Source organism: Bacillus rossius, chromosome 1 (genome assembly GCF_032445375.1).
Source record: "Bacillus rossius redtenbacheri isolate Brsri chromosome 1, Brsri_v3, whole genome shotgun sequence".
Lineage (NCBI taxonomy): Eukaryota > Metazoa > Arthropoda > Insecta > Phasmatodea > Bacillidae > Bacillus > Bacillus rossius.
In genome coordinates this window covers 195,837,391-195,862,425 of record NC_086330.1, presented here as the reverse complement: position 1 = coordinate 195,862,425, position 25,035 = coordinate 195,837,391, and the positions used below count along the sequence as shown (strand labels likewise).

The window sequence follows — 25,035 nt, the reverse complement described above, 5'->3', positions numbered from 1 at the left end:
CTTCAATCGTCTAAAATCTTCCTTTTTAAGTGTCCAAGCATTATTCCAAAGTATGGAGGATTTACTGAATATGGGCTTGATTGTATTCTCACTTTTTACGGTCATGATACCTCCATTATTTCAGTCTTCCTTAAAACATCAGCATCATTCCATTTAAGTTCGTCGCAATCAGGAGAGCTACTTACATCACTTTTCTTTAGTGTAGTGTCTTTATCAATGTTCTTTTTCCCGTAAGTAGGCTTGGCTTTCCATGCTCAACCGTGCCTTATTAAGCTGTCAATTCGTGTTAACATCCTGCTTTACCGATTACAGCTTACCATTTTACGTAGTGGGTTTTTAACACAAACATTGTTCTCGTGGCGTCTGGCATTCCTTCTCAGGTCAAAATTCTTGTTGCAGTATCTACAGCGGCATCCTTCCGATTCAGCCGCAGACAACACACCCAAATCCATGGATCCATGATAGCTTCTGTGACTAATGTTAGATGCAAATTGAGAGTTTTCAATTGAAACATTTACTTAAATAGTTTTTTGTTTAATTTTTCATCATACAAGAAACTTGTCGCAAATAGTTCTGCTTTTCAACATCAGATGACACCACGTTTTGTGTAGTGGCAAATATTATTCTTTTTTTATGTGTGATGTGGGATGCTCTCTCGCGATCTCAAGAGAAGGAGGGCTTCGCTAGACATCAAGGAAAAGGAATTTCTTATTGCAGTCTTATCACAGTCTTATCACATATTATTGGAATGATTATTATTTTTAGTTTGAATTACACTTGATAAAAATCTTGTAAGTGCTGATTTAGAAGCAGAAAATCAGTAATTAAATGTAATACTGAATAAAATTGCATGAATCATTGATTAAAATATATCTCATGCAGAGAACGATTTCTCGCAAATAACCAGAAGCACTCGGATATCATCAACAGATGTCTAGCAAGGAATAATCAGGAGCAGTTGGCGAAAACAACAAAACATTGACAGAAATAATCGGGAGTACATGGAGAAAACTAACGCAAGTTTTCCTTAATATCAGAAAAATCACAGAAAAAATTAAAAAAAATTAAAAACAAAAAAAAATATTACAAAATAATTTTCAAAACTATAAAACTAAAAAATTTTTTTTTTAATAATTCTGGCTTGTACTAGAACTCTATCCTTGCTCAACAAAGGAGAATTTCACAAGCTGGCAGAATTTTTCGTATTTTTTTTTTTGTTTTTATTTTATTGTATTCCGTAGAGGAAGGATCTTTCACATTTTTTTATTATTACCCTCACCGGGTTAGAACCGAGAATGTAAGAGCGTTTATTAAATAATATTTTATTAAATTTAGATGGATTAATTTTTTTAAATATTATAACTATTTTCCGTTATAATCTGATAAAAATTATGAATTTTCAGGATGGTGGCCGTAACAGAAATTGCAATGGTTTTGTCTTACAGTCCATGATAGCGGATGTAACGAAATGTGCAACGTTTCTAGAATCATATATGGCAAACATAACGACATGTGCAACGGTTTTTTTTAAATAATTAAAATTTTATTAAATTTTTTGCGGTTTTAAAAAATTTCCCCGATTTTCTAGCATAAAAATGACAGATTTTCTAGATTTTGGGCGTAACGGAATTGGCAACGGTAATGTCATAATCTAAGATGGTGGCCATAGCATCCTAATTTTCAAGGCTCTGCTTAGAGCGGCTAGTCACTAAGGAATTAAAGCAGTTTTTAGGAATTTATTAGCTGATGACATTTTTCAGGATTAAAACGGGATATTTTCCTTAGAACGTGTAATTTTCCCTCGAAATCGGGAATTTTATTTAGGAATTTTGAGTCAATATGAGTCAATTTTGAGGAAATTTTACCCTCAAAAATTTCCACCGTGACGTCAGAGCAATCGGTCATTGACTCTCTCCTCGCTCCTCAGCCTGAAGCCTGTGCCATCTTCGGATATTACACGCTACTTTGCTTGTTTGGTGTGTGCATTGCATGTCCAGTGTGTACATGCACCTACAGTGTGTGTATTGTGTGACCATTTCTTGTTCAATTTGTGCATTGTATGATCATTACGTGATGATTGCGTGTTCGGTGTGTGCATGGTGTGTCCATTATTTGTCCAGTGTATGTAGGTACTGCATGTTTGTTGAGTGACCTGTCTTTGTATTGCAAGTTCATTGCGTGTGTTATTTGTGTATTGCGTGTCCAGTGTGTGCATTGCGTATCCAGTGTGTGTGTTGCGTGTCCATTATGTGTACAGTGTGTTTATTGCGTGTTCGTTGCATAACCTGTGTTTGCGTATTGCGTGTTCTTTAAGTGTCCTGTGTGTATTACATGTTCTGTATGTGTTTATTGCGTGTCCATTGCGTGTTCTTATCTTTTGTTTAATGTGTGTCGTTTCGTTAAATGTGTGTAGTCAAGTCTATAGTCCTCTGAAATATTACTGGTTCAAAACCTTTTGGTCTTAATGAAACAATCAGGAGTTTATTGGTCCTTTAGTAAGAATAAAACATATTCCGTTGGTTAAATTGCTTGTGATTTATTTTATCGATACTTAAGTTCAATAGTTTAGAGACTTTGTCTTGACTGCTTGTAATATGTTATATGTATTTGCTATCGGCGAAGTTGGTCTTATGGTTCGGAGACGTCTTGTCTATACGCATGGCATTGTACATGACCTGGCCTCGTACTCGGTGGTGCCTATACGTCTAGCATTGTACATGAACCGGTTGAAAGGTATTCCATGGATTGAAAATTAGACTTCCATGGTTGTCACAGCGACACCATATTTATTTTTTCTGAAAGGAATCTTATATAGAGTTATTTTCGTAGAGAGAATGTTTAATAAACTCCACGAAATTAATGAGAAACAGAATCTAACTAATTATCAATATTTTAATAATAATCATTATTTTATTAAGTGATTTTTTGATGATTTTTGGGATCTTTCCCGAATTTCTAGCATTAAAAATGCGGATTTTAAAATGGCAGCCAAGATGGCCAACAAAATAACAGATGTCAAAGTAATAAATAATTACTGCACTCTTAGGGGTAAAAATTGCAATAATATGCTGGCAGAGCACTGTAGCGGAAGAAAAACAATTTTTGGATCCAAGATGACGGCCTACAACAGACGAAAACAAGATGGGTGTCATGACGACATACTGGCCCAGGTAATATCTACCTCAAAATTAGTGGTGGGAGGTCAGTATACTGATGGCTTCTGTGGAGGAAGGATCCGTCACCATTTTTAATCGAATTACTTACTTCTCCGGGTTTGAAAAAGGACTTCATGACATAAGTATGATTTTATTAAAATTTTTTTATCTATATTTTTGTATAAATTTTAAAATTTTAACGAAATTTATAGCACAAAGTATTTTGAGGCATTCTGAATTTAAATTTTTTATTTTTTTTGAGTTAATACAACGGGAAAATTTCTCTCAAAACGGAACTTTTTCCCTTGAATAGGGAAATGTTTTGGGCCCTTTGAAGATCTTTGTGTCATATTTGAGGAATTTTTTAAGAAGTTGAAGGTCATCCAAGATGGCCGCCGTGACGTCAGAGGTCGGTCGATCACTGACCCCACCGCCACCATACTCCGACTCCAGTGCCAGTACCGCCATTCCCATACTACTCACGAACTGACAAATAATATGTTTAGCTGGTTATTTTAATGGCTGCCGTAATAATAATCAACTTTTTCTAATGTCTAGTTAAAATTAAATATAATATTGTGTGGCGTTATTTCTGTTTTCAGAATAATGTTTGCAACATTTTAAGAAAAGGCCTTTTTAAATAAGTTTTGTGCAATCTTAGTTCTGCAGGTGTGTAATTTCATATTATTTTATGTTCACAGAGAGTCAGTCGTTTATGAGTACAGTTGTACTCCAAAATCTAATCGTAGGAACCAGAAAACATGAACAGTGTTTAATTGTATCAAGGAAATATTGAAAATTGTGCCAATAATTTGTAAATTCGACACAATATATTTTAAATTTTTATTATGATTTTAAATTTTTGTGTGGAAATTTTATTTGCTCTACTATAGTGTAATTTTAATATGTTAGTCCGGTGTACTCCTCTGAGTTAAACTTTGTCTCAGTGCCCTGAAGCCCCTTTCCCATCGGCGTATCGGATATTCTGCTGGCCTAATCACTGACTGGCCGACTGCTTACCATTTCCCCCGCCTTCAGTCACGCCTCAAGCCTGTAATATCATTTCCCTTCGTGACCCTAACTGCATGGCAAGGCTGTAGCTTGCAGGCGACCAGTTCGCAGAGACGAGCTGAGATTCGCCTTTTTCATCACGTCGTAGTGTTATATTCCCCCCTCTGTAGCCACGACGGGGCGTAGTTTCCCATCAGCGTTGCATTTTACCCCACCTCCCCCCCTTCTCAGTTCCAAGTAAGACCAATGAGCGGTCGTAACCCCCTGGACACCGGTGACCGTTTCCAAGGTCTCTTCGCAAAGCGAGTGCGCCAAAACTGATCACAAGCGCTTCCTAGCGGCCAAATCGCGAACTTCTCCGCTTGCCTACCCTCTAGGGCACCAGAGAGCAGCACCGCTCTCCCTTGAGTTATATGGACGCCCGGCGCGAGTCGATTCCTTTCAACTCAGCCGCCTCCGACAGAGTTCTCTACGGTCGCCCAGTGTGGCCAACTTCAAGACTCCTGCTAGAGTTTTTTTTCGCCCGCGTTCGGGCAAGTTCGGTATTTTTCGGCGGGCCAGACACCCCCCCTTCCACCTGTTAGAGTCGGTGGGCACTTTTTAATTACGAGACGCCGTATACCGCGAGACAGATCAACTCGCGTCGCGGCTGCAGACAGACATCCATCGCGAATCGGCTAGATTTCATCCGACCGTTAACGAATATGTAGTCGCCTTGTATAAGGGATGCTATCCCTCAAGTCCATTTTAGTAGATTAGTATGTCTGCATAGTTTAGTTATTTGCCTTAGAAATTTTTCTCTTTGAAATTTATTATTATGAAGAAATCATCCGCGTCCTGCCGCGCAATTCGCGAGCTCCCGAGCCTGGCTGACTCCACGACTGCAGCGTGCTGGGCAACTCCCCTGTTTTGGTGAGTGATAATTCGCGAACCCTCCTTTTTCCCTTTAAATTTTTTTCCGGGCATTTTCTGCCCCATTGACTGCCTGTATACAAGTTCTAATCAGTTTTGATTTGGACTGTTGCAGACAGGGTTCGATGACGGGGAGAGATTGATTGGTCTCATCTCGTGACCACCCCCCCCCCCCCTTTTCTGTTCCGTGGGTCACATTCGAAGAAACGCTTCTACTACCCGACGTGATTGTTTGAAGACCCCGGGTGGTAATGTAATTTCAACATTTCCCCTTTACCTAGCAACGAACTATCTCAACCGGATGACCAGCCCACCAGCGACCAGTGTTTTTCCCAAGAAAATGTAAAACGAATAGAACTAATTATCAATGTAATCATCGGATCCATCCACTCATAATGCAAATGTTTATATTTCAAACTAAGAATGTAAATTAGTTTAAGTAAGCGCTGGCCAGCCCCCAATTTCGTGTTCCTTTTGTTAATCTTGGAAAATTGTTAAATCTTTTGTATGTATGTTAAAATAATTGAAACATGATATTCATCAGGGCAAATAAAACAGGGAAACTATAGATCAAGTTAATCGTGTAGTTTTTATTTTATTGATTATAACGATCCCCCAACTTCCCCTTTGCTTGTTACAGGAAGTTCCTAAATTGTGTTTGTTCCCACCTCGTGTCGCCTCTGGTAAATCATTTCATTTAACGTATTTTTTTTTCCAGCTTGTTTCCAAGGCTCTTTTAATTAATTCCAAATAATTCTATTTTGAGGCACGAGGGGTGTTACAACTTGGTAGCAGAGCATGGTTTCCTTGGTCTATAGGCATACCTGAAAAATATAAGCATACCTAAACTAAAATTAAAAGTACAAAAAATTTTTTTAAATTAATTTTTGATAATAATAATTTTGTAATAATATTGTAAACTGATCGCTGGTACACCCCCTAGTTATAATGAGTTAAATTTTTTAATTTATCTTGAGTTAAATTCCCGTGTGGACTTAGGCTAGCGCGTAGCGCGCGAGATGTCTTACAGCAGGCCACAGATGTTGTCCCTGCCACGGCGCAGACACAGACACCCCTCCCCCGTCCCTACAGGCTGCTTATCTCTCACGGCGCACGTCCGTGGCGTCGAGTTCAGTTCACCGCCCTGTACGACCTTCGTAGGGGTGTCCAACTGTAATCTCACCTGGAACCTTACTGTCCCAGTAGCGCGAGACGAATGTCTGCGACGTATATTTTTTTGTTTTTGTCCAATTAATCCTGGACCATAGCAAATTTTTACGTGAGCAACTGTTCCGCTCACATCCTTTTCCCGACAGCCACATGGGAGCTGTCATGTTTGTTTTTCCCCCCCCCCTTCCTTCTCCGAGCGGCCTCTGCCGCCCGCTTATCTTCGAGGGGTGACCACAGCTGACGTCTTTGTCGTGACGCCGGGCTCTGTTTATCTCCGCCCACCGTAGTTACTTTATGACTGAGAGTCAAATAAGTGTATAGTTTTCCACTGTTGTCCCGCAGTAGTCAGCTAAATGTGTTTAAATTTAATTATTAAGGGGCCCGCCTCGTCAGGGGTGTATGTGTGTTAGTGAGGCGGGGTGATAAGCGCGACGCTCGCTGATGCTTCCAGCGCGGTATAGCCTCTAAGCGCACGTCTCTGAACTGGCGCGCATTCGTCTCGTCGTCACAGGATAACTGTGAAATTTGAGCGGTGACCGTAACATTATATGGCGGAGAAATGAAGATAAAGGTGTTATGCAGGCCCCTTAAGTGCTTTCAAGAATCTGTACTTATTGTTTTATGCCAAAAAATTACTCTGAAAACACGCGTTTTAGGCATTTTAACGCTTCTAAAAATACAGTTTAAAAACTTAATCCGAAATTAAAAGTACTTTTCGGTCCTCAGCGAACTCTTAAATGCTATTCGTAAATAGGTCCCACTCGGATATCTTGAGTAGTTTTGAAATCGCGTTGTTTTTCCTGAAGCTCTGCACACCGTATGTGTGCCCAGGTAGGCGGGCCCCTTAAGTTTACATATGAACAAATAACTATAAGTTAAGAGTACTTTTTAGGCTACTAACGCCATTACTAATAAACACGCACATGATATTTAAATATAGATTTTAATTTACATATCAAGGGCTCCCCCCTATCATAATAATGATTTCAAACTATACTGAAAGACATTTGCCTTATAAGAATTTAACGTCTTACATTATTAAATTAATAATACTTGAAAACATAATATAGTAATAAAATAATAATAATATAATCAAGCATATTAAAATACGTATTGCCCGAAATTAAGTACCTACGAGGTGACTAGCCTCATTGTAATGTTTATAGTAATCACCGAGAGTGGTGAAATCCTTTCAACCTCCGAGAGGTCCACTAAATTAATTTGGGTACGTTTAAGCATCCCGTCTCTAGGCTAGCACACTCTATGTCATTTAAGATACTTTAATTTTTAATTTTTTCATATGTAAGTTCAGTCTTGAACAAGCTGCTTGCCGTAAATTGTTTTATTTTTTTTAACTTAGTAATACTTCTCTGACAGTTCTTTTTTTTAATCTTCATGAATTTTGTTCGACGAGTTTATCTATTTAATTTTTGATTAAGTTCAATTTTTTTAATAATCATAATTCGTAAATTAAGCAAGTATAATGTTTGTAGTTTGTTTTAAATTGATTTAGCGTTAAAACCTTTATGTGATTATTTCTTTATTTTCCTTGTACGTACATGTGATGTACAGCGACGTACATAGATTCTGAGCACAGAAGCTGTTACATCTAGCCATTTTTTTTGTTTCCTTTGCATTCTACCCCCAAAGCTGTATTTCTTTTACATCGCTATCGATGATATGGTTTATTTAAGTAAGAGCTACGTGACTTCCAGATGGCAAACTGGTTTCTTTTATGTGTTTTTCTAAAATAGGAGCTAGGTCAAGCTAGCCAACGAGCAGCGCAAAAGAAGGGTCCTACGAGCCAACGAGCCGAGACTCGGTCCTCTAGGAGAAAAATCCTATGACCATAGAGTGTTACTGGGTTAGATCCCCAGCACTCACCTTTGGACGGCCTATGTTCAAACCCCCTCTCAGGCAGTGTGAAACCTATCAGCAGTCATGGAAGATCTAACAGCTCCATGATAATTTATAACCCTTTCGATTGATAATTGTTGGTTTATTGCATTTTACCTTTCTTTAAATAATTTAAATTTGAGTGCGAAGAGTCGTTAATTTATTGTTTTGTTTGCAGAAAACTTTTAAATAATAAATATTAGTTAGTTATATTGAACATCAGAGTTGTATGCGCTAAAATTTTTAAATTTGTCGAATATTTAATTTTTTTTAAATTCATTCATTCATACGGATTGTTGATCTTTTAGGGTTCCAATCCCAATAATTTAAAAACCCGCCAAGGGAATCTTACCCTTAGGCCCTGTGTCACTCTGGGACTGAGGATCTGTTTTACCTTCGGGGAAGCAGCAAATTTGACCGTCTTATCCATGGCCTGATTGTGCAGGGCTAAGTCCCAATGCCTTCGGCCTTTTATGGAAAGACAATTGTACAGGGGTTCTATTCCCAAATATATTTTGTAAGTTACGGGTTACCATACCCAAATACAGGGGTTCCAATCCCCATATATCACTGAGTGCTCAAGGACGCATTTCCCTTGTTTTGGCCTCAGTGCTTTTCGGCCCGCCTCACAGCGCCCATCTTTAGAGTTTTGTCACGTGACACCATTCCCAACATCTGAGATCAACTTTCCTCATTACTTCATTCATCGTTAAGTGTTAATTAATTAATTATAATATACCTTCGATTTGATCAAGATATTTTTTTATATGTAAGTAGTTTACTACAGTAGATCCTGGTACAGGGTAAGTTTCTGGAACCCAGGTTTTTGGTGGCTCAAGTGGGCCACCCGGACTCCGTCTTTCATGGGGGAAGTATGTGCCGTTAATTTGTAAATTCGACACAATATATTTTAAATTTTTATTATGATTTTAAATTTTTGTGTGGAAATTTTATTTGCTCTACTATAGTGTAATTTTAATATGTTAGTCCGTTGTACTCCTCTGAGTTAAACTTTGTCTCAGTGCCCTAAAGCCCCTTTCCCATCGGCGTATCGGATATTCTGCTGGCCTAATCACTGACTGGCAGACCGCTTACCATTTCCCCCGCCTTCAGTCACGCCTCAAGCCTGTAATATCATTTCCCTTCGTGACCCTAACTGCATGGCAAGGCTGTAGCTTGCAGGCGACCAGTTCGCAGAGACGAGCTGAGATTCGCCTTTTTCATCACATCGTAGTGTTATATTCCCCCCTCTGTAGCCACGACGGGGCGTAGTTTCCCATCAGCGTTGCATTTTACCCCACCTCCCCCCCTTCTCAGTTCCAAGTAAGACCAATGATAGGTCGTAACCCCCTGGACACCGGTGACCGTTTCCAAGGTCTCTTCGCAAAGCGAGTGCGCCAAAACTGATCACAAGCGCTTCCTAGCGGCCAAGTCGCGAACTTCTCCGCTTGCCTACCCTCTAGGGCACCAGAGAGCAGCACCGCTCTCCCTTGAGTTATATGAACGCCCGGCGCGAGTCGATTCCTTTCAACTCAGCCGCCTCCGACTGAGTTCTCTACGGTCGCCCAGTGTGGCCAACTTCAAGACTCCTGCTAGAGTTTTTTTTCGCCCGCGTTCGGGCAAGTTCGGTATTTTTCGGCGGGCCAGACACCCCCCCTTCCACCTGTTAGAGTCGGTGGGCACTTTTTAATTACGAGACGCCGTATACCGCGAGACAGATCAACTCGCGTCGCGGCTGCAGACAGACCTCCATCGCGAATCGGCTAGATTTCATCCGACCGTTAACGAATATGTAGTCGCCTTGTATAAGGGATGCTATCCCTCAAGTCCATTTTAGTAGATTAGTCTGTCTGCATAGTTTAGTTATTTGCCTTAGAAATTTTTCTCTTTGAAATTTATTATTATGAAGAAATCATCCGCGTCCTGCCGCGCAATTCGCGAGCTCCCGAGCCTGGCTGACTTCACGACTGCAGCGTGCTGGGCAACTCCCCTGTTTTGGTGAGTGATAATTCGCGAACCCTCCTTTTTCCCTTTAAATTTTTTTCCGGGCATTTTCTGCCCCATTGACTGCCTGTATACAAGTTCTAATCAGTTTTGATTTGGACTGTTGCAGACAGGGTTCGATGACGGGGAGAGATTGATTGGTCTCATCTCGTGACCACCCCCCCCCCCCTTTTCTGTTCCGTGGGTCACATTCGAAGAAACGCTTCTACTACCCGACGTGATTGTTTGAAGACCCCGGGTGGTAATGTAATTTCAACATTTCCCCTTTACCTAGCAACGAACTATCTCAACTGGATGACCAACCCACCAGCGACCAGTGTTTTTCCCAAGAAAATGTAAAACGAATAGAACTAATTATCAATGTAATCATCGGATCCATCCACTCATAATGCAAATGTTTATATTTCAAACTAAGAATGTAAATTAGTTTAAGTAAGCGCTGGCCAGCCCCCAATTTCGTGTTCCTTTTGTTAATCTTGGAAAATTGTTAAATCTTTTGTATGTATGTTAAAATAATTGAAACATGATATTCATCAGGGCAAATAAAACAGGGAAACTATAGATCAAGTTAATCGTGTAGTTTTTATTTTATTGATTATAACGATCCCCCAACTTCCCCTTTGCTTGTTACAGGAAGTTCCTAAATTGTGTTTGTTCCCACCTCGTGTCGCCTCTGGTAAATCATTTTATTTAACGTATTTTTTTTTCCAGCTTGTTTCCAAGGCTCTTTTAATTAATTCCAAATAATTCTATTTTGAGGCACGAGGGGTGTTACAAAATAAAGCAGTATTTACGCTTAACACTTCTATCGCTCGTTATTAAAACCTCTCGTCTAATGTTGCACCTTCCGGAGTACAGCACTAAGCAAAAATTTCATAGCCCAATTAACTTGGTAATATCAAACAATACATTACAGTACATGCAAAGATACAGTACAGTATATGCAAAGATACAGCAGAGTACATGAACAGACAGAGTACAGTGCATGTACAGATACAGTACATGTACAGATACAGTACATGTACAGATACAGTACAGTACAATATGACGAGGAGGCCTCGTGCTCGGCCATCTGGAGTGAAGAGCACTGATAGAGTCCAGTGATTGGGACCCTCCGCAGCTTGGGTCCGTACGTCTCTGTTCGAACAACTGGCTTTTACCGTTCAGCAAACAGCACGTCGCCTTAACTTGTAACTTATCGCATATTTTAGAATGTAAAGTAATTATTACTCCGTTTTTCCTGCGAAATTGTGTGAATTGGTAGGCTTCGAAAATTTTGAAACATAATTAGGTACAACAATAAAGGTTATTTTTGTTCAATAATTTATGAATAAGGGAGCCGCGGTGGTCGAGTGGTCAGAACACTCACCTCCAACCAAAGTGATAGATATTCGATTCCCGGCGGGGACAAACCCGGATTCTCGCAAGTGGGAAACGTGGCGGACAGTGCCGTTGCCTATGGAATTTCTCGAGGTACTCCTGTTTTCTCCACTAATTCATTCCGTCGCTGCTCCATACCACATCTCATCTCACATGACGCATTATTCAGGAACAAGTCTGTCCCTCGGGTAGGACAGCCAGCCTGCCTGCCCTGTGAGTGTCAGCCCCAACCATCCATGTAGACACTGCCCAAGCCGGGAAACTACATGTCGATTTCCATTTTAATCATATGATTAACTTCATATAACGGCACCAGAAGCTTCTCAGCTGAAAGTCTGAACACACGCACGGCACTATGACCCACAAAGGATGGCACTTACTTGACGTAGTAGTTGGCGTAAGTGGAGTAGTACTGGGACTTTAGGCTGCTGGCCTTGGTGGTGCTGACGATGTTCTTCATCCACTCGGGGGCCGACCACGGCGCGGAGAACAGCTTCAGACTCGACCCGGCCAGCTGCTGAGCGCGCTTGATCACCGGGATCTGACGAGCAGCGACACACGCGGCGCTCACTAGCAACTCCCTCCGTGCTTCACCGTGGCAGAACCAACTAGCAGTGTGCTTCTGTGTTCCAATAGTAATGCTGTGTCATTTTACCAGCGCCGTGAAAGATTTGCCCAATTCCATTGCCACTTACACAACCAAATGTGCCAATATATAACTAGGGACCGGAAAAATTCGCGGGTTCAATGACCTCCAGGATGAACGCCATAGTTCTACGTACACTCGGTCAAATGTCACCCACTCATTGGCTGCTGTCTTGTGAGACGTCCCAACGTAGCAGCCTGTGATTCGATAAAGCTTTGGTTTGGCGTTTCTCATTGGCCCAGAGTCATCCAGGTGAGTTGTGAGCCAATAGCAGAGGCAGCACTGAGGTATACCTATTTGTATTTTAGCCTATTGCGAAATGAATTCGTGAATTTTTCTGGTCTCTATATATAAATAATTTTTCAGGCAACTATCAATGTTTACACGTTCAAGATAATAATTTAATATTAATTTCAAAATTAAAGGACTAAGATAACAGTTGACTGACTAAGGAATAGGCTATTATTACACTTAATAAAAGAATATTGTGTCCCCGTGCAAATAATCGTATCATGATTTTTTTTCTGTAATTTTCACATAATGTAATAAAAACTTTATCGCCAATCGTGAAATAGTTACTGATTGTTATAGAATAAATAAATAATATTATATATGGTACAAAGTTGTAATGTTAGAAGTCAGTGATGGTAGAAATAATATAATGGTTGCACTTAGTTGTAAAAAGAAAATGGGTTTATTCTTACATCTCGAAATACCGTCATTGTAGCGAGATAAAATACACACCATTTTTTAAATTCTAATCATAAGTTTTTAAATAAAAAGTTTCATAACAATCGGTCCAGTAGTTTGAGCGATACGCGAACAAACCAACAGACAAAAGACAAATATTCAATAATAATATACATAAAAATTGAATGAAAAATAATTCACAAATCATTTATTTTAATTCAAACTATTTTTACTCAATAATAAAAAATTTATCTATATAATGATACCAAGTTTACCTATATGGATTAACTACATGATTTTTGTACAAAGGGATACATTTGAATTATTATTGTATTAATGTATGTATATGATAATGATATGATAGCGCCATGGCCCTTGAAGGCCACAAGGATGCATGTAAGGACATGTAAGGACAGCCTTTCACAAAGGCTGGAATCGGCGATTCGTTTAGCTGAGAGCACATACTCAAACAAGCATTCAAATGTGTTGTATTTTCTTGGAAAGAGATCAATGAACTTGAACCATATTTTTACAGGGAATGTAAAATTATGTATATCCATGATTATATTGTTGTACTTTTTGATTAGAGATCAATAAATAATAATTAAAACATATTGAATTCACCAAAGAAACAGACGATTTCGTATACATTTTGTGTGCATTTCCTAAAGAGAATTGTAAAATAAAAACCTTGAGTACAAGCAACATATGTTAGCTACAATTTGATGTAATAATATTATTGTGTCACCGCTTTGGATTTTGTGTAACTAGAACACAACTAAATGCATGTTATGTGTTTTTGCTGGCAATCTGGCTGGCTTGGGCCGGCCTGTCCGTGTCGTTGGTGTGCATCATTCTCTCTCGGCTGGAGGGGCGGTAAGGCAGCGTGCCCAGCCACCCACGTGGAGGGGGAACCGGGAGAAACTGGGGGAAGGGTGAAGGGGGAAACAACAAACCAGTTCTCGCCTTCTCGCACGCAGTTGAGACTTGAGGACACAATTTCTATATCTGCACCCAAGGCAGAAACATTTATCAGTGATATAAATCGTGAATATGGGGCGACGTAAAGAGTGGAGGAACGGAAACAAGACTCGGATGTTTCTCACATCTAAACGAAGAAAGAGAACAAACAAGGTGCTGCACTTCTGAAATACCACGAAGAAAGCTAAATTCTCGTTTATCAATATTATTCGTTCACGCTTACCAAGTCCTGGAATAAACAAAAACACATAAAAATTAAACAAATACTCTCAATGGATACTGTTATGACATAGCAACGGTCGCGGGAAATAGATACTTGTTAGGTATAATCGTGTGTAAGTAAATCGTTTACTACCATCGATATGAGCTATTCAAACGTGTTAAATTTAGCAAGTTATAAATACGTTTTAAATACATGTTGTTCCAAGCTTATTTCAATAATGACATAAACTGACGACGTGTGTACAGTCTCAGCCACCGGTAACTGCTTGGCTTACGCTTGTGTTGGTGTTTTATCTAGTGGCAGGCGTCAGCACGTCCTCCAGCGTCTAGCCTGAGTCATCAGTTATTTCGATACCACGCGTGAAAATAATATTATACTGTGACTAAATTATTTCGGCAAAATACGTTACTGCCTGCTGAAACATGTGTCTGGAAGATAGTGATTAAGCGTGTACTGTAACATTGTCTTTTTTTTTTAGATAATCTTCTTTGTATTTTAGCTTATGAAAATAGTTTTTAGGCGATAATTCTGAATCACTCGTGCTTTTTTTTGTGACACTGTAGTACGTCGGCACGCGATAACCTTGCATGACGTCGCCGCCATCATACAAAAGCATTTGTTTAGTTTCGGACTCGGGCAAAAATGAACGAATGAGAGTAGAAAATATATTGGCCTTCACCTTATATGTCACTGTATAAGTGTCTATAACTACAATACCAGTAGGCATACATAATAAAATAATAAAAACCTTTCTCTTTTGGTAGAAAATTAACGAAGATTCGCAATACAATAGAAGGTTATTCAGAGGAGCCTGAGCCAAACTGTTCCCAGATTATCTACAGTGAAACCGCATTGCAAACTGGACGGTAATTTGGAGTTTCTAATATTTTTTTATTTATTTATTTATTTATTTATTTATTTATTTATTTATTTATTTATACAACAAATTTTTTCCCCTATTTTCCAAGAATCCGATATGCATTCTACCTTGTCACTTGTGATATACCAGATAACTAAATGATATTACCTCTAGTTAGCTACTGTGTGTCAAACAATACGGCATTAGGAAAGAGTATGTCACTAGTGGGAAGTACCGTAGCAATTTTTAGTGGAAGGCCGCGGTGAACGAATATTGTCACGCGATAATCAGTGCCTGGCGTTTCCAGTAGCATGAGGCAGAGACGCTTCTTTTTTCCCATGGTTTTACCACCTCTTGTAAAGGGAATTTCAAGGCCAAACACTTGCGTAGTGTTTACGGACGCGAAATCAACCATAAAGATAGTAAGTAGCCTCATAGAAGTGCGCAGTGCTTCAAAATATCAAACAATTCTTATCAGCGAACAAAACCGTACCCGAGCTGTTTAAAAATACAGAATGCCAATCTTGAAATATTTGTTGATGACAATATCCGCAGTATAGATTGTAATGTATGTTTGTATGTAGGTTAGACCCAGTGACTTACACAGTGCTTCAGCCTGTTCCATTACATGGCTTAAAAGTTATTGATAACGTCACACAATTGGATGGCAATTGTGTTAGAAATACTGCTCTGTCGAATGAATATGCAAATAATCTAACTATACCGACCCAGAAATGGCTTCATAATGAACGAAAGTAAGTATCTTGTCTTTAAAAAAAGTTCAATATTAGTTTCAATATTTGTTGTGGTTTTGCATAATAAAATTGTAGAAAATGCAATAAACTATACATTTTTTAATTAGTATGTCGGCACAAGCATTCACATAGCTTATCAATGGTGTACCGAGTCGTACATTTGTGGTTATGCACTGCAAACATTTCTGAAATACTGTAACATAACTTTCCCTTAGTACGTGTAACAAATCGACCTTTGTAAGTCAATTTTAGGCAGATTTCAAAGAAATACTACCTATTGTAGCCGTACCCATGCCATGGTGCGAATTGCGGGATATTTTTATATAGTTTTTCGTTTCATGGTCCATAGACCTCAAATCCATCGTCAACTGAAAAGTTTATATATGACACGATAACGGCCCCAATTTTTCACCAATCACTTCTTAATTAATACATAAATTCTAAAAGTGGATAATCTCGGTAGAGTTTTTTAATGGGCAATATCTGACTAAAAGGGTAGAAATGGGGAAGGTTTTTCGAAAAACAGAAAAATTGCTATAACTCCCATAATATGAGAAGTATCACATAAGTTTGAACCTATTAATTTTTTTTAGATTTAATGCGATGAATATTGGTCTTAGCTATTTTTTTATACGACCAACCATAAATAACTTCAGGGGTCTGAAAAACAAAGGGTTTAAGAACAAAAAAAATCATAGCTCCCATTGTGTTCACAGAAGGTTACTGGATTTAATGCCTTAAGCCCACCCCACACGATGCCCATTTTCTGCTATAACTTCTGTTATACCCATGGGTATAAAAATTTTCATAAAAATTTGTATAGCAGAACCGCAGAAAGATTTCTTAACTCCATACACACGATACCTAGAATGCTAACAGAAAACCAGCCAACGCAGTTGCCGACCAAAGCAAACATATCAGGGGTGGATGTCGTAGTCAACTTATCAAAATACTGAAAAAAAAGTGAAAGTTACACCTGTTTGTGTTAAAAATTATGTAACTTACGGAAATATTATTTGATATTTTATCTTATATTTTTCATTTGCAAATAAATAACAAAATTGGTTTAGTATTTAAAAACAAATTAAGAGCAATTTTGGAATTACAAATATATTTTTAAGTTGTAGGTTAATTTCAAAATCTAAAAATATATAAATTTAAATGATACAAGGGACATTGGGTTTACTAAATGTAGTTTATGTACGGTTTAAATTCTAATATTAATTTAATTATACAGTTAATCAAGCTAATTTCAATGTAATAGTAAAAAAATGCTACCGATTCATATATGTTATATATAAGATTTATTGATTACTTATATATTTAACTACATAATTAGAGGAATTGTAACTAATATTTTTTGTAACCCAGTGAGACAAATAAACACGCACATACCGCGTAATAAATTTAAATCTTAGGTAAAGAAAAACATTTTGCATGTTTTTTTTTTTTACCCTCACAGGTGTGTCGCTATGAAGTATCAGTTTATTCATTATTACTTTATGGACACTCGTTTCTTAATAAACGTTGGCGTTTTAATTATAAAATTAACTTTTGGTTTAAATTATTTGTGAACATGTGATTTTACTTTACTTTTTTAAAAGTAAAAATAAATCTAGGTACATAGTACTATGAATAAAATCAATGGACTGAGACACCTAAATGTAGTTATTATATCATAAATTAATTCTAATAATTTATATTTGCAGAAAGCACAGTATGTCCAATTTAATTATCTATTATTTAAAAAAAAGTAAAAAAAAAAATTGGACTGATGAGGATTCGAACCACATTTAAAATCACCCTGTTACCGCTGCCATAGTGCCCTTCGCCACTACACTACCGCAACTTCTACGAATGTGAAAGGAGATAATGGGTAATATAGAATGCAACGTATTTTCATAACGTATTTTTAAATTTCCGATTACTTCTTTCTGTGGCAATTTCAGCTTAACAAATATATTCCATAGTAGTTTTACTATTATAAAGTTTCATTTGGCATACCATTACATTTGTTACGTCCCTTAATGTTGACAATACAGACTATATACGGGGGTTATATTTCAACACGTGGGTCCGCCATCTTGACGGCTCCAGCTCGTGGGTATAGCAGAAAAATAGAACACATTCTATTACGGTTTTGGCTAAGACTTCGGTTATGAAAACTTTTATACCCAGAGCCAGACCCCTTGGAAGGGTGCTGAAATGTTACCCACACGGGAGCAGGCGCGCTAGCATAAAAATTACATGAAAACTGCTAAGGAAATGGGTGTCGTGTGGGGCAGGCTTTATGGACCTAACTGCCCAGTAGAGAAAGTCGAATGCAGGAATCACCTCTTGCGGAACTACTGTACTAAGTTGAACGCAGTTACAAAGAACCCAACATACCAATCAGGACTTCGTAAAGAACTGAATGCCAGGATAGTTCGTTTGCGAATTGCTGTAACAAAAGCAATTGCATATCGTAAAAGCCAAGATGTAGAGTATACCTACTCAGAAGTTTAATGGTCTGAAGAATGACATCGAAAATGGACCTTACCACATTTTTGGTGAACACAGTAACTGCGGGGTCAATAGTCATTTTTGTAAACATTCTGAGTTGCATATTAGGGAAGAAAACTGTATGCCAGCTCTTAAGGGGCCTCCCTAGTAGCATCAGAAGTTAGCGGAACACTATGTTTTTAAAATAATGATGTGACGTCGTCCGACCGACGACCATCCCTAAGCCCAACCTGCAACCGCCAGTATACTCTCCCGCTAACGGAACGCACCCCTGGCCGTGGCCCACCCGAGTCGAGCGAGCCACCGAGCCGAACGGCCAAACCAGACATTATTATTATAAAGCACACTAAATCCGAGTGGACTAGAGACGAACCACACCCATTCCCCCTCAAACAATTAATTACGAATTTTGCGACCTTAAAGTCTCTTCCAGACGCAGTCATTTAGTTTTTAACGTAATGAGGTCAAGCTTGGCGCGGCAGGGGCCGACGCGCCACCGGACGCCATGCCAGTTCCGCAGTTCTACTCGACTCGCGGACCGGGACGGACCTACGTCCCACGGAGAGACCACATCCATTGTCTTCATCGCAAGTAACGTCCGGTAAATATAGTCATTTAGCATAAACCAAACCTTTTTCTATTCATCTCTCCGTGCGTGCCCGGTCCGTTTTTTACGGTTCAGGACCTAATCCGACCGCGTAAACGTAAAGACGCCCCGCACCACACCTGGTGCGCAGGGTCGTTCTTCAGCATACGGCACGGGCCGTCTCCCGCAAACCACAGAACTTTTCTTAAGGCCACGCGCCTTCGCGCTGACCACAAACCCGCAAGGAAAAATTCGCCAAGTTTAGTGGCGGTGCGTGTACCACCCCAGTGGGCACAGCACCAGCGTAGAAACAATCGCTTACGGGACTGGCCGACTCCAGTCGCCCACAAACTCTGTGTGCCACGTCATTTGTGCGCGCCTAATTTTCATTAAGTGTACTTTGTTAACGTAACTTTGCGCCACGTCATTTGTGCGCGCCTAATTTTCATTAAGTGTACTTTGTTAACGTAACTTTGCGCCACGTCATTTGTGCGCGCCTAATTTTCATTAAGTGTACTTGTTAACGTAACTTTGCGCCACGTCATTTGTGCGCGCCTAATTTTCATTAAGTGTACTTGTTAACGTAACTTTGCGCCACGTCATTTGTGCGCGCCTAATTTTCATTAAGTGTACTTGTTAACGTAACTTTGCGCCACGTCATTTGTGCGCGACTAATTTTCATTAAGTGTACTTTGTTAATGTAACTTTGCGCCACGTCATCTGTGCGCGCCCCTCTTGCACCAAGTGTACTTGGCCTGCATACTGTTACCCGAGAAACCAGTGCCACGAAACATTGAACATGTACCGGCCTGCACCTCGCAACGGACAAGTAGCCCTCAGGGGCATGTCTGTGCTCAGTAATTGTATGGTGTGACGTCAATCCCTTGAATAAAGGCACGTCGCTACTACGGCAATCCCACGCATTCTTCTTTAACGTAAATTCCCAGGCAAGACCGCCGACAGTTCTAGCGGACCACGCTGGGGCAACGAACCACGAACCCTCATTGGTTAGACACCGAGCTAGCCTGGCGCCCTCCCGGAACATAAAACGTTAATCAGACCAGCCACCCCGCTAGAACTCGCGCCCGGACTCGAACACGAGACCGCGGACGACGGCAGATGGGACTTTATTAATCGACACTACGAATCTGAAAATTTTTCACCCACGAGAAGATAATACACGAATTGTCTGTATACTTTTACATTTTTGTTTTTTTCTATCAAAATATGAAATAAAAAATCACCAACTTGTCCAACTTCGGGGCCATTTTAAACTGCTTAGGAGAATGACAGAAAAAAAGTACAAGTCTAGAAAAAAAGATAATTTTTTTCTGAAGAAATTCATGTATTTAAAACATATAGTCATCGCTTTGAATTCCGAGATATCTTTTCCACAATTTCTGCGAATCCTGAAAGTTTTCCGCCGTCTCGTGCTGCCGCTCGGCGAAGCCAGCTCGCAGCCCACAGCTGAGGTAGCGTGGTGGGGGAACCCGTGCCCGGAGGGGAGTCAGGCTACCTGTGTGTGTGTGCGTGCGCGAGAGGGAGACAACCCACAACCGGCAACAAAAGATAATCCCGTGACCGAAATAAATTCTCAGAATTGCTTTTAGTGTGCCTCGCCACAGTACCATGTGCTCGACTTACTCTGTGACTATATTCGTGAATCTCTAAAACATTGCTTTTGTTTAAACTACAAATATCCTAAAGCTTACCATACTAGATCATGTATTACGAAATAAAGTATTGAAACTAATCAATCAACACATTGAAAGTTGTCCTACAAACTATTTATTGGTGGCTTTACAGTCTCGCTAGCTAATTCGACAAAATTTATATTTAATTTTTAACATGAAAATACACTTCATTGTTTTTCCTTTTATTTTTAATAAAAATTCAAGAAACAATTATTATACTACCCAATATTTTTTAAAATTATTTTAGTTTTCCAAAATGATTTTACACATATTACAACGCCGGGGAAAAATTTTATACTGGTATTAACCAAATGGTTAACTATTTACAAAAGTTTTGATACTTAAAAATGTAGGTTTTATATAAAATGTATCTTAAATTAAAAGAAAAATCGTATTTTCAAAACTAAATCTCATTTTGCTATGCTTGTTGGTTAGATAGATATCTGATTGTCTGCACTGTTTTAAAAATGTTCATGGAATGATAAATAAAAAATAAAAACTAAAGAAGTTCTATGTTAAATAAGCTAGTCAGAATTATGTAAATGTTCCTTCTGGCGCAGGAATCACGAGGAGGATTGAAGATGAGGTCAGTGACCGATCGCTCACATATGTAGTTATGGATGGTACGTTATTAATTACAAAATTAAAAAACCATTTTGAAGTTAAAAAGTATAATTAGTGGCAATGTTTAATAAAGATGACGTAAATTTTCAGATAAACTTATTTCTACAGCTCAATTAATTAATAAGGGCAGGAAATAAATTTTTTACAGCAATTATACAAAATTATTAAAAAAATTTAAACCACAATTAATTTCTCCAAAAACCAAAATTAAGTAAATATTGCCCACAGATTACAACATCCACGAAAGAACCTTGCAAATTATTTTTGTTGGATGCATTATATTGCATTCAATTTCTTTATTTTTTAATACTTCACCTACTTATAAATGTTACATATTTGGCACATGGTCCGTCACGCCCAATTAAAGGGCCTGAATAAGTAGAACGCGTTTCTGATCAAATTGCACGCCTGTTACTTTACCTGCAACCCAGAGCGGTGTGAAATAAATTATTGTACATTCGTGACGTTGGCAATCAACTTAAATATTTATGAGTTAAAACAAAACATAACTATAACGGATAATCAAAGAAATTTTGAAATTTTGAAAGCTTGTTCTGTTTTTATATAGTACACAAAGCAGTTAAACCATAAATTATTTGTTGTTGAAAAAAAATAACCCTTAACCTTTCATGCTTTTTTTTATTTATTTTTATTACCAGATATTTCCGTTGAAGTAATACTTATATATATAACAATATAGCAATCTAGAAAAACAATTAAGGCAGCCTTATTCCAAATTTGTTATGATAGATGTTAGTTAACTAAGAATATAAATTCGCTTTACAACCACAGCTTGTACACAAGTCGTAAAAAAACATGGGTTCTACTTACAGGCCGTATTGAACTTAGTAGGTTTATGACAAATACAACAGTAATAAACATATGGCTGAGTCTGCTTCCATGTACACTTTTTTTTTTAAGTTATCACTTTTAAAGCGGGTAAAGTGTACCTATCAAGTAGCTTAGCATTACCCAAAGTGAATGTCTTGCTCCAAAAAATGTTTGAACTATGTAATATTTGTATCACTGTTGCGTTACAGACCTGCAACGTTTTTCAGTGCGCGATGTCACTCTTATGTAAAAATATGTCGTGTTTAGCGCAAACGTGTTCGAATGAATCCACATCGAGCTGCCAAAGAATACCTATCGATGTCGGCAACATACATAAGTATACAAACCATCGTTTACAAGTGTATTCATACGTAAGTATATAACTGGCGGCGGGCCATGATGCAGTTGGTTTTTCGCGTACAGTCCACTGACGGGATAAGAAGCGTCAAAGATCTTATATGGCTATTGTGTAAACTTGTATGTCATTTCACTACCTGCTTTAGACAAACAACATCCATTACTTTCAGCTTTGGCTTGAAAAGAATTACTCTGGCCGGCTTTCTTATAAGACTTATTTCAGCTCCTCGTGCGACCAGTGTGCATAATTTGTCCGCGGCCTTATCTTTGGGTGAAAGTTATTTGGAAGGGAAGTTGTGTTGGTAATGTTATTTTTCATCATGTATTACATAACAATTCGACTTATATACGCACATGTGTTTTTAAAATATAGGTATGTTTAATAACTTGCAATACAAAGTACCTATGTGTTGAATTTCATGTATTGAATTTTTTTTACATTATGTACGAACATAATAATCACAATATTTCATGAGAAATTTTTAACAGTTTTTACAAAGCAATCTCTAATTTCTTCCACACCTCATGGTTAACCTTACATTTTATTTCATGTTTCAGTTGATTTAAACTGTTTGGAATCATAATATGACAGACAATGAAGAATATTAGTTTCAGTAAATTTTATGAGAGGATTTACTTATTACATTAAATATACCTCAATTTTTACCTCAAAGGAAAATAGTTGCATATCATTAAATGATAAATATTTGTTTCCCATAAATATAGTTTATGAACATAACTTATTGTGATAATACCTACATTAGTTAAATTGTGTTTTTGTAATGCTCTCCTATTGCAGTAAAATTTTTGGGCATATTGAATAGCATATAGTCGATCTTTAATATAAGCTTTTGGAATTAATAAATATTATAAATTATGTTCTCGTGATTTTAACAATTAAATATTTCTTCGCATGAAAAAATTTAATTAACTAAAAAAATATTTCAGTAATTTATACTCAAGGACTAAAAAATTTTATTTTTATAATATAATACCTAATATTGTATGTATGTATACTTTTCTGAAAAAAAGTAGATTCAAGAAAACAAATTTTTTTTTTTTTTTTTAATTTTGTTCTTGAACTTACTTGACAAGCGATATTGAACTTCAACTTCATACTTTCGGTATAGCACTTTTCGATTTATTTTCTCCAAACGGGAATTAAAAGTAATGAATAAATAACATTTTCCTCTCTAATTATTGCAGCCGTATACTGAAAAGTTTAACTTTCCTTTATTTGCATGACGCGGAGCTCCTAACTACACAAAATTTTTGTTATTTATTTTGAACATTGTATTTATGTTTCCTTACAAACTTAAATGAACCTCTTAACATTTAATTTCATCAAAAGTTATACAATATAAGTATCAAGTTAAAATATTTTTAAGTGTAGTTGTGGCTATTTTGTTGTTGAAAATGACACTCTTAAGTTTGAATGAAAGTGAGATATGATAAAATTATATTTGTAGTTAAAAACAGATAATTCATTTCAAATTAAATCTTTTGTTACATGCATATTGCCAAATAAATTTGACAATATATTAAATTCTATGCATTTGAATCTATTCGTATATTCTGCAGCATTAATTCCTATAAGCAAATACTTATTACGTACAATGTACTTTTAGTCCTGTCGTATGATTATGCAAAAAATTGTATCAAAAGTATTGTTTCTTCTATGCGGTTATGGTTGAAAAAAAAAGTAATTTAATTTATTTTTAAATTGGGTTGTCAGTAAGAACACATATTTAGTGTAATAGACATATATTATTCTGTTTATTAAAACATTACTATTGATAACTCTATTTTAGATTTATCTGTCTATGTTATATTTCAAATTGATTCTTTTTCTTCGGCTTATGACAGCAGCAAATTTTGTTTTATCGCATATGTAATGTTTTCATGTTTTGCATATTATAATTAATGTCATGAGTTAGTATTGTTGGCGGATGAGGCTTTTTCACAAATGGACGCGTTCTTGGCGGCTAGCAGGTAGGACGCGTGTATTACGCAGGCTGGATAGGGAAGTACGACTGCGGGCGAGCTCCATGATAGAAGTAACGGGAGTAGTATCACTCGGCTATTTGTATAGGTTGGGATAGCTGTGCGAATGGTAGAACAGACCACGGGACTATGGTGAGGAAAAAGGTCCCAAGCTCGACATCCCGACGATGAGACCGTTTACGAACTGTCGATGGATCATCAGGAAAGTCAACAACTTCTTCAGAAACTTGAGTCCCTCTTTCAAAATTCAGTTTAATACCTGGAGATGACTGTATTCGGTGTTCTACTAAGCGAAGCATACTCTTAATTCATTACTAGTTGATGTTTAATATTTTGACGCAAAATAAAATTGTGAATCAGCTTACTTTGCTCATGCCAGGTTTCACAAGTTTTGTCAAAGTTAATTAAATGAATAAAAATTGTGTCCCTTTGTTGCTGGCTACCCGCAAGAAATTATCATGGTGAATAATAATAATTTTAAGTCGACATGTAATATTATGATTTTTATGGGATTGTGTTTTGGTAATGGTGTGTGTAACTGTCTTGTGTATTTTATTACATTCACTTCACGTAATGAATTGTCTGAACGTAATGTTATTGTTTGTTTGTTTTAATATTTCGTTTTATTGAACAAAGATACATAGTTTGCCGCTTCGGGCGACTACAGAAATGACAATACAATTATTTTACAGTGTTCCAAACATTTTAGTTTCCTCTACTGTACATGGGGCGAAAATTTTTTATGTTATGTTTAC

The 25,035-nt window shown here is 37.7% G+C and overlaps 1 protein-coding gene across 1 annotated transcript in view; it reads right to left on the bottom strand.

Moving 5' to 3' along the window:
• LOC134527206 (lysosomal acid glucosylceramidase-like) overlaps positions 1 to 25,035 on the bottom strand; it is a 409,619-nt gene that overhangs the window by 266,925 nt on the left and 117,659 nt on the right. The window contains exon 5 of the mRNA XM_063359670.1: positions 11,909 to 12,069. Coding sequence (XP_063215740.1) covers positions 11,909 to 12,069 — 161 coding nt within the window. The remainder of the gene's footprint in view (positions 1 to 11,908; positions 12,070 to 25,035) is intronic.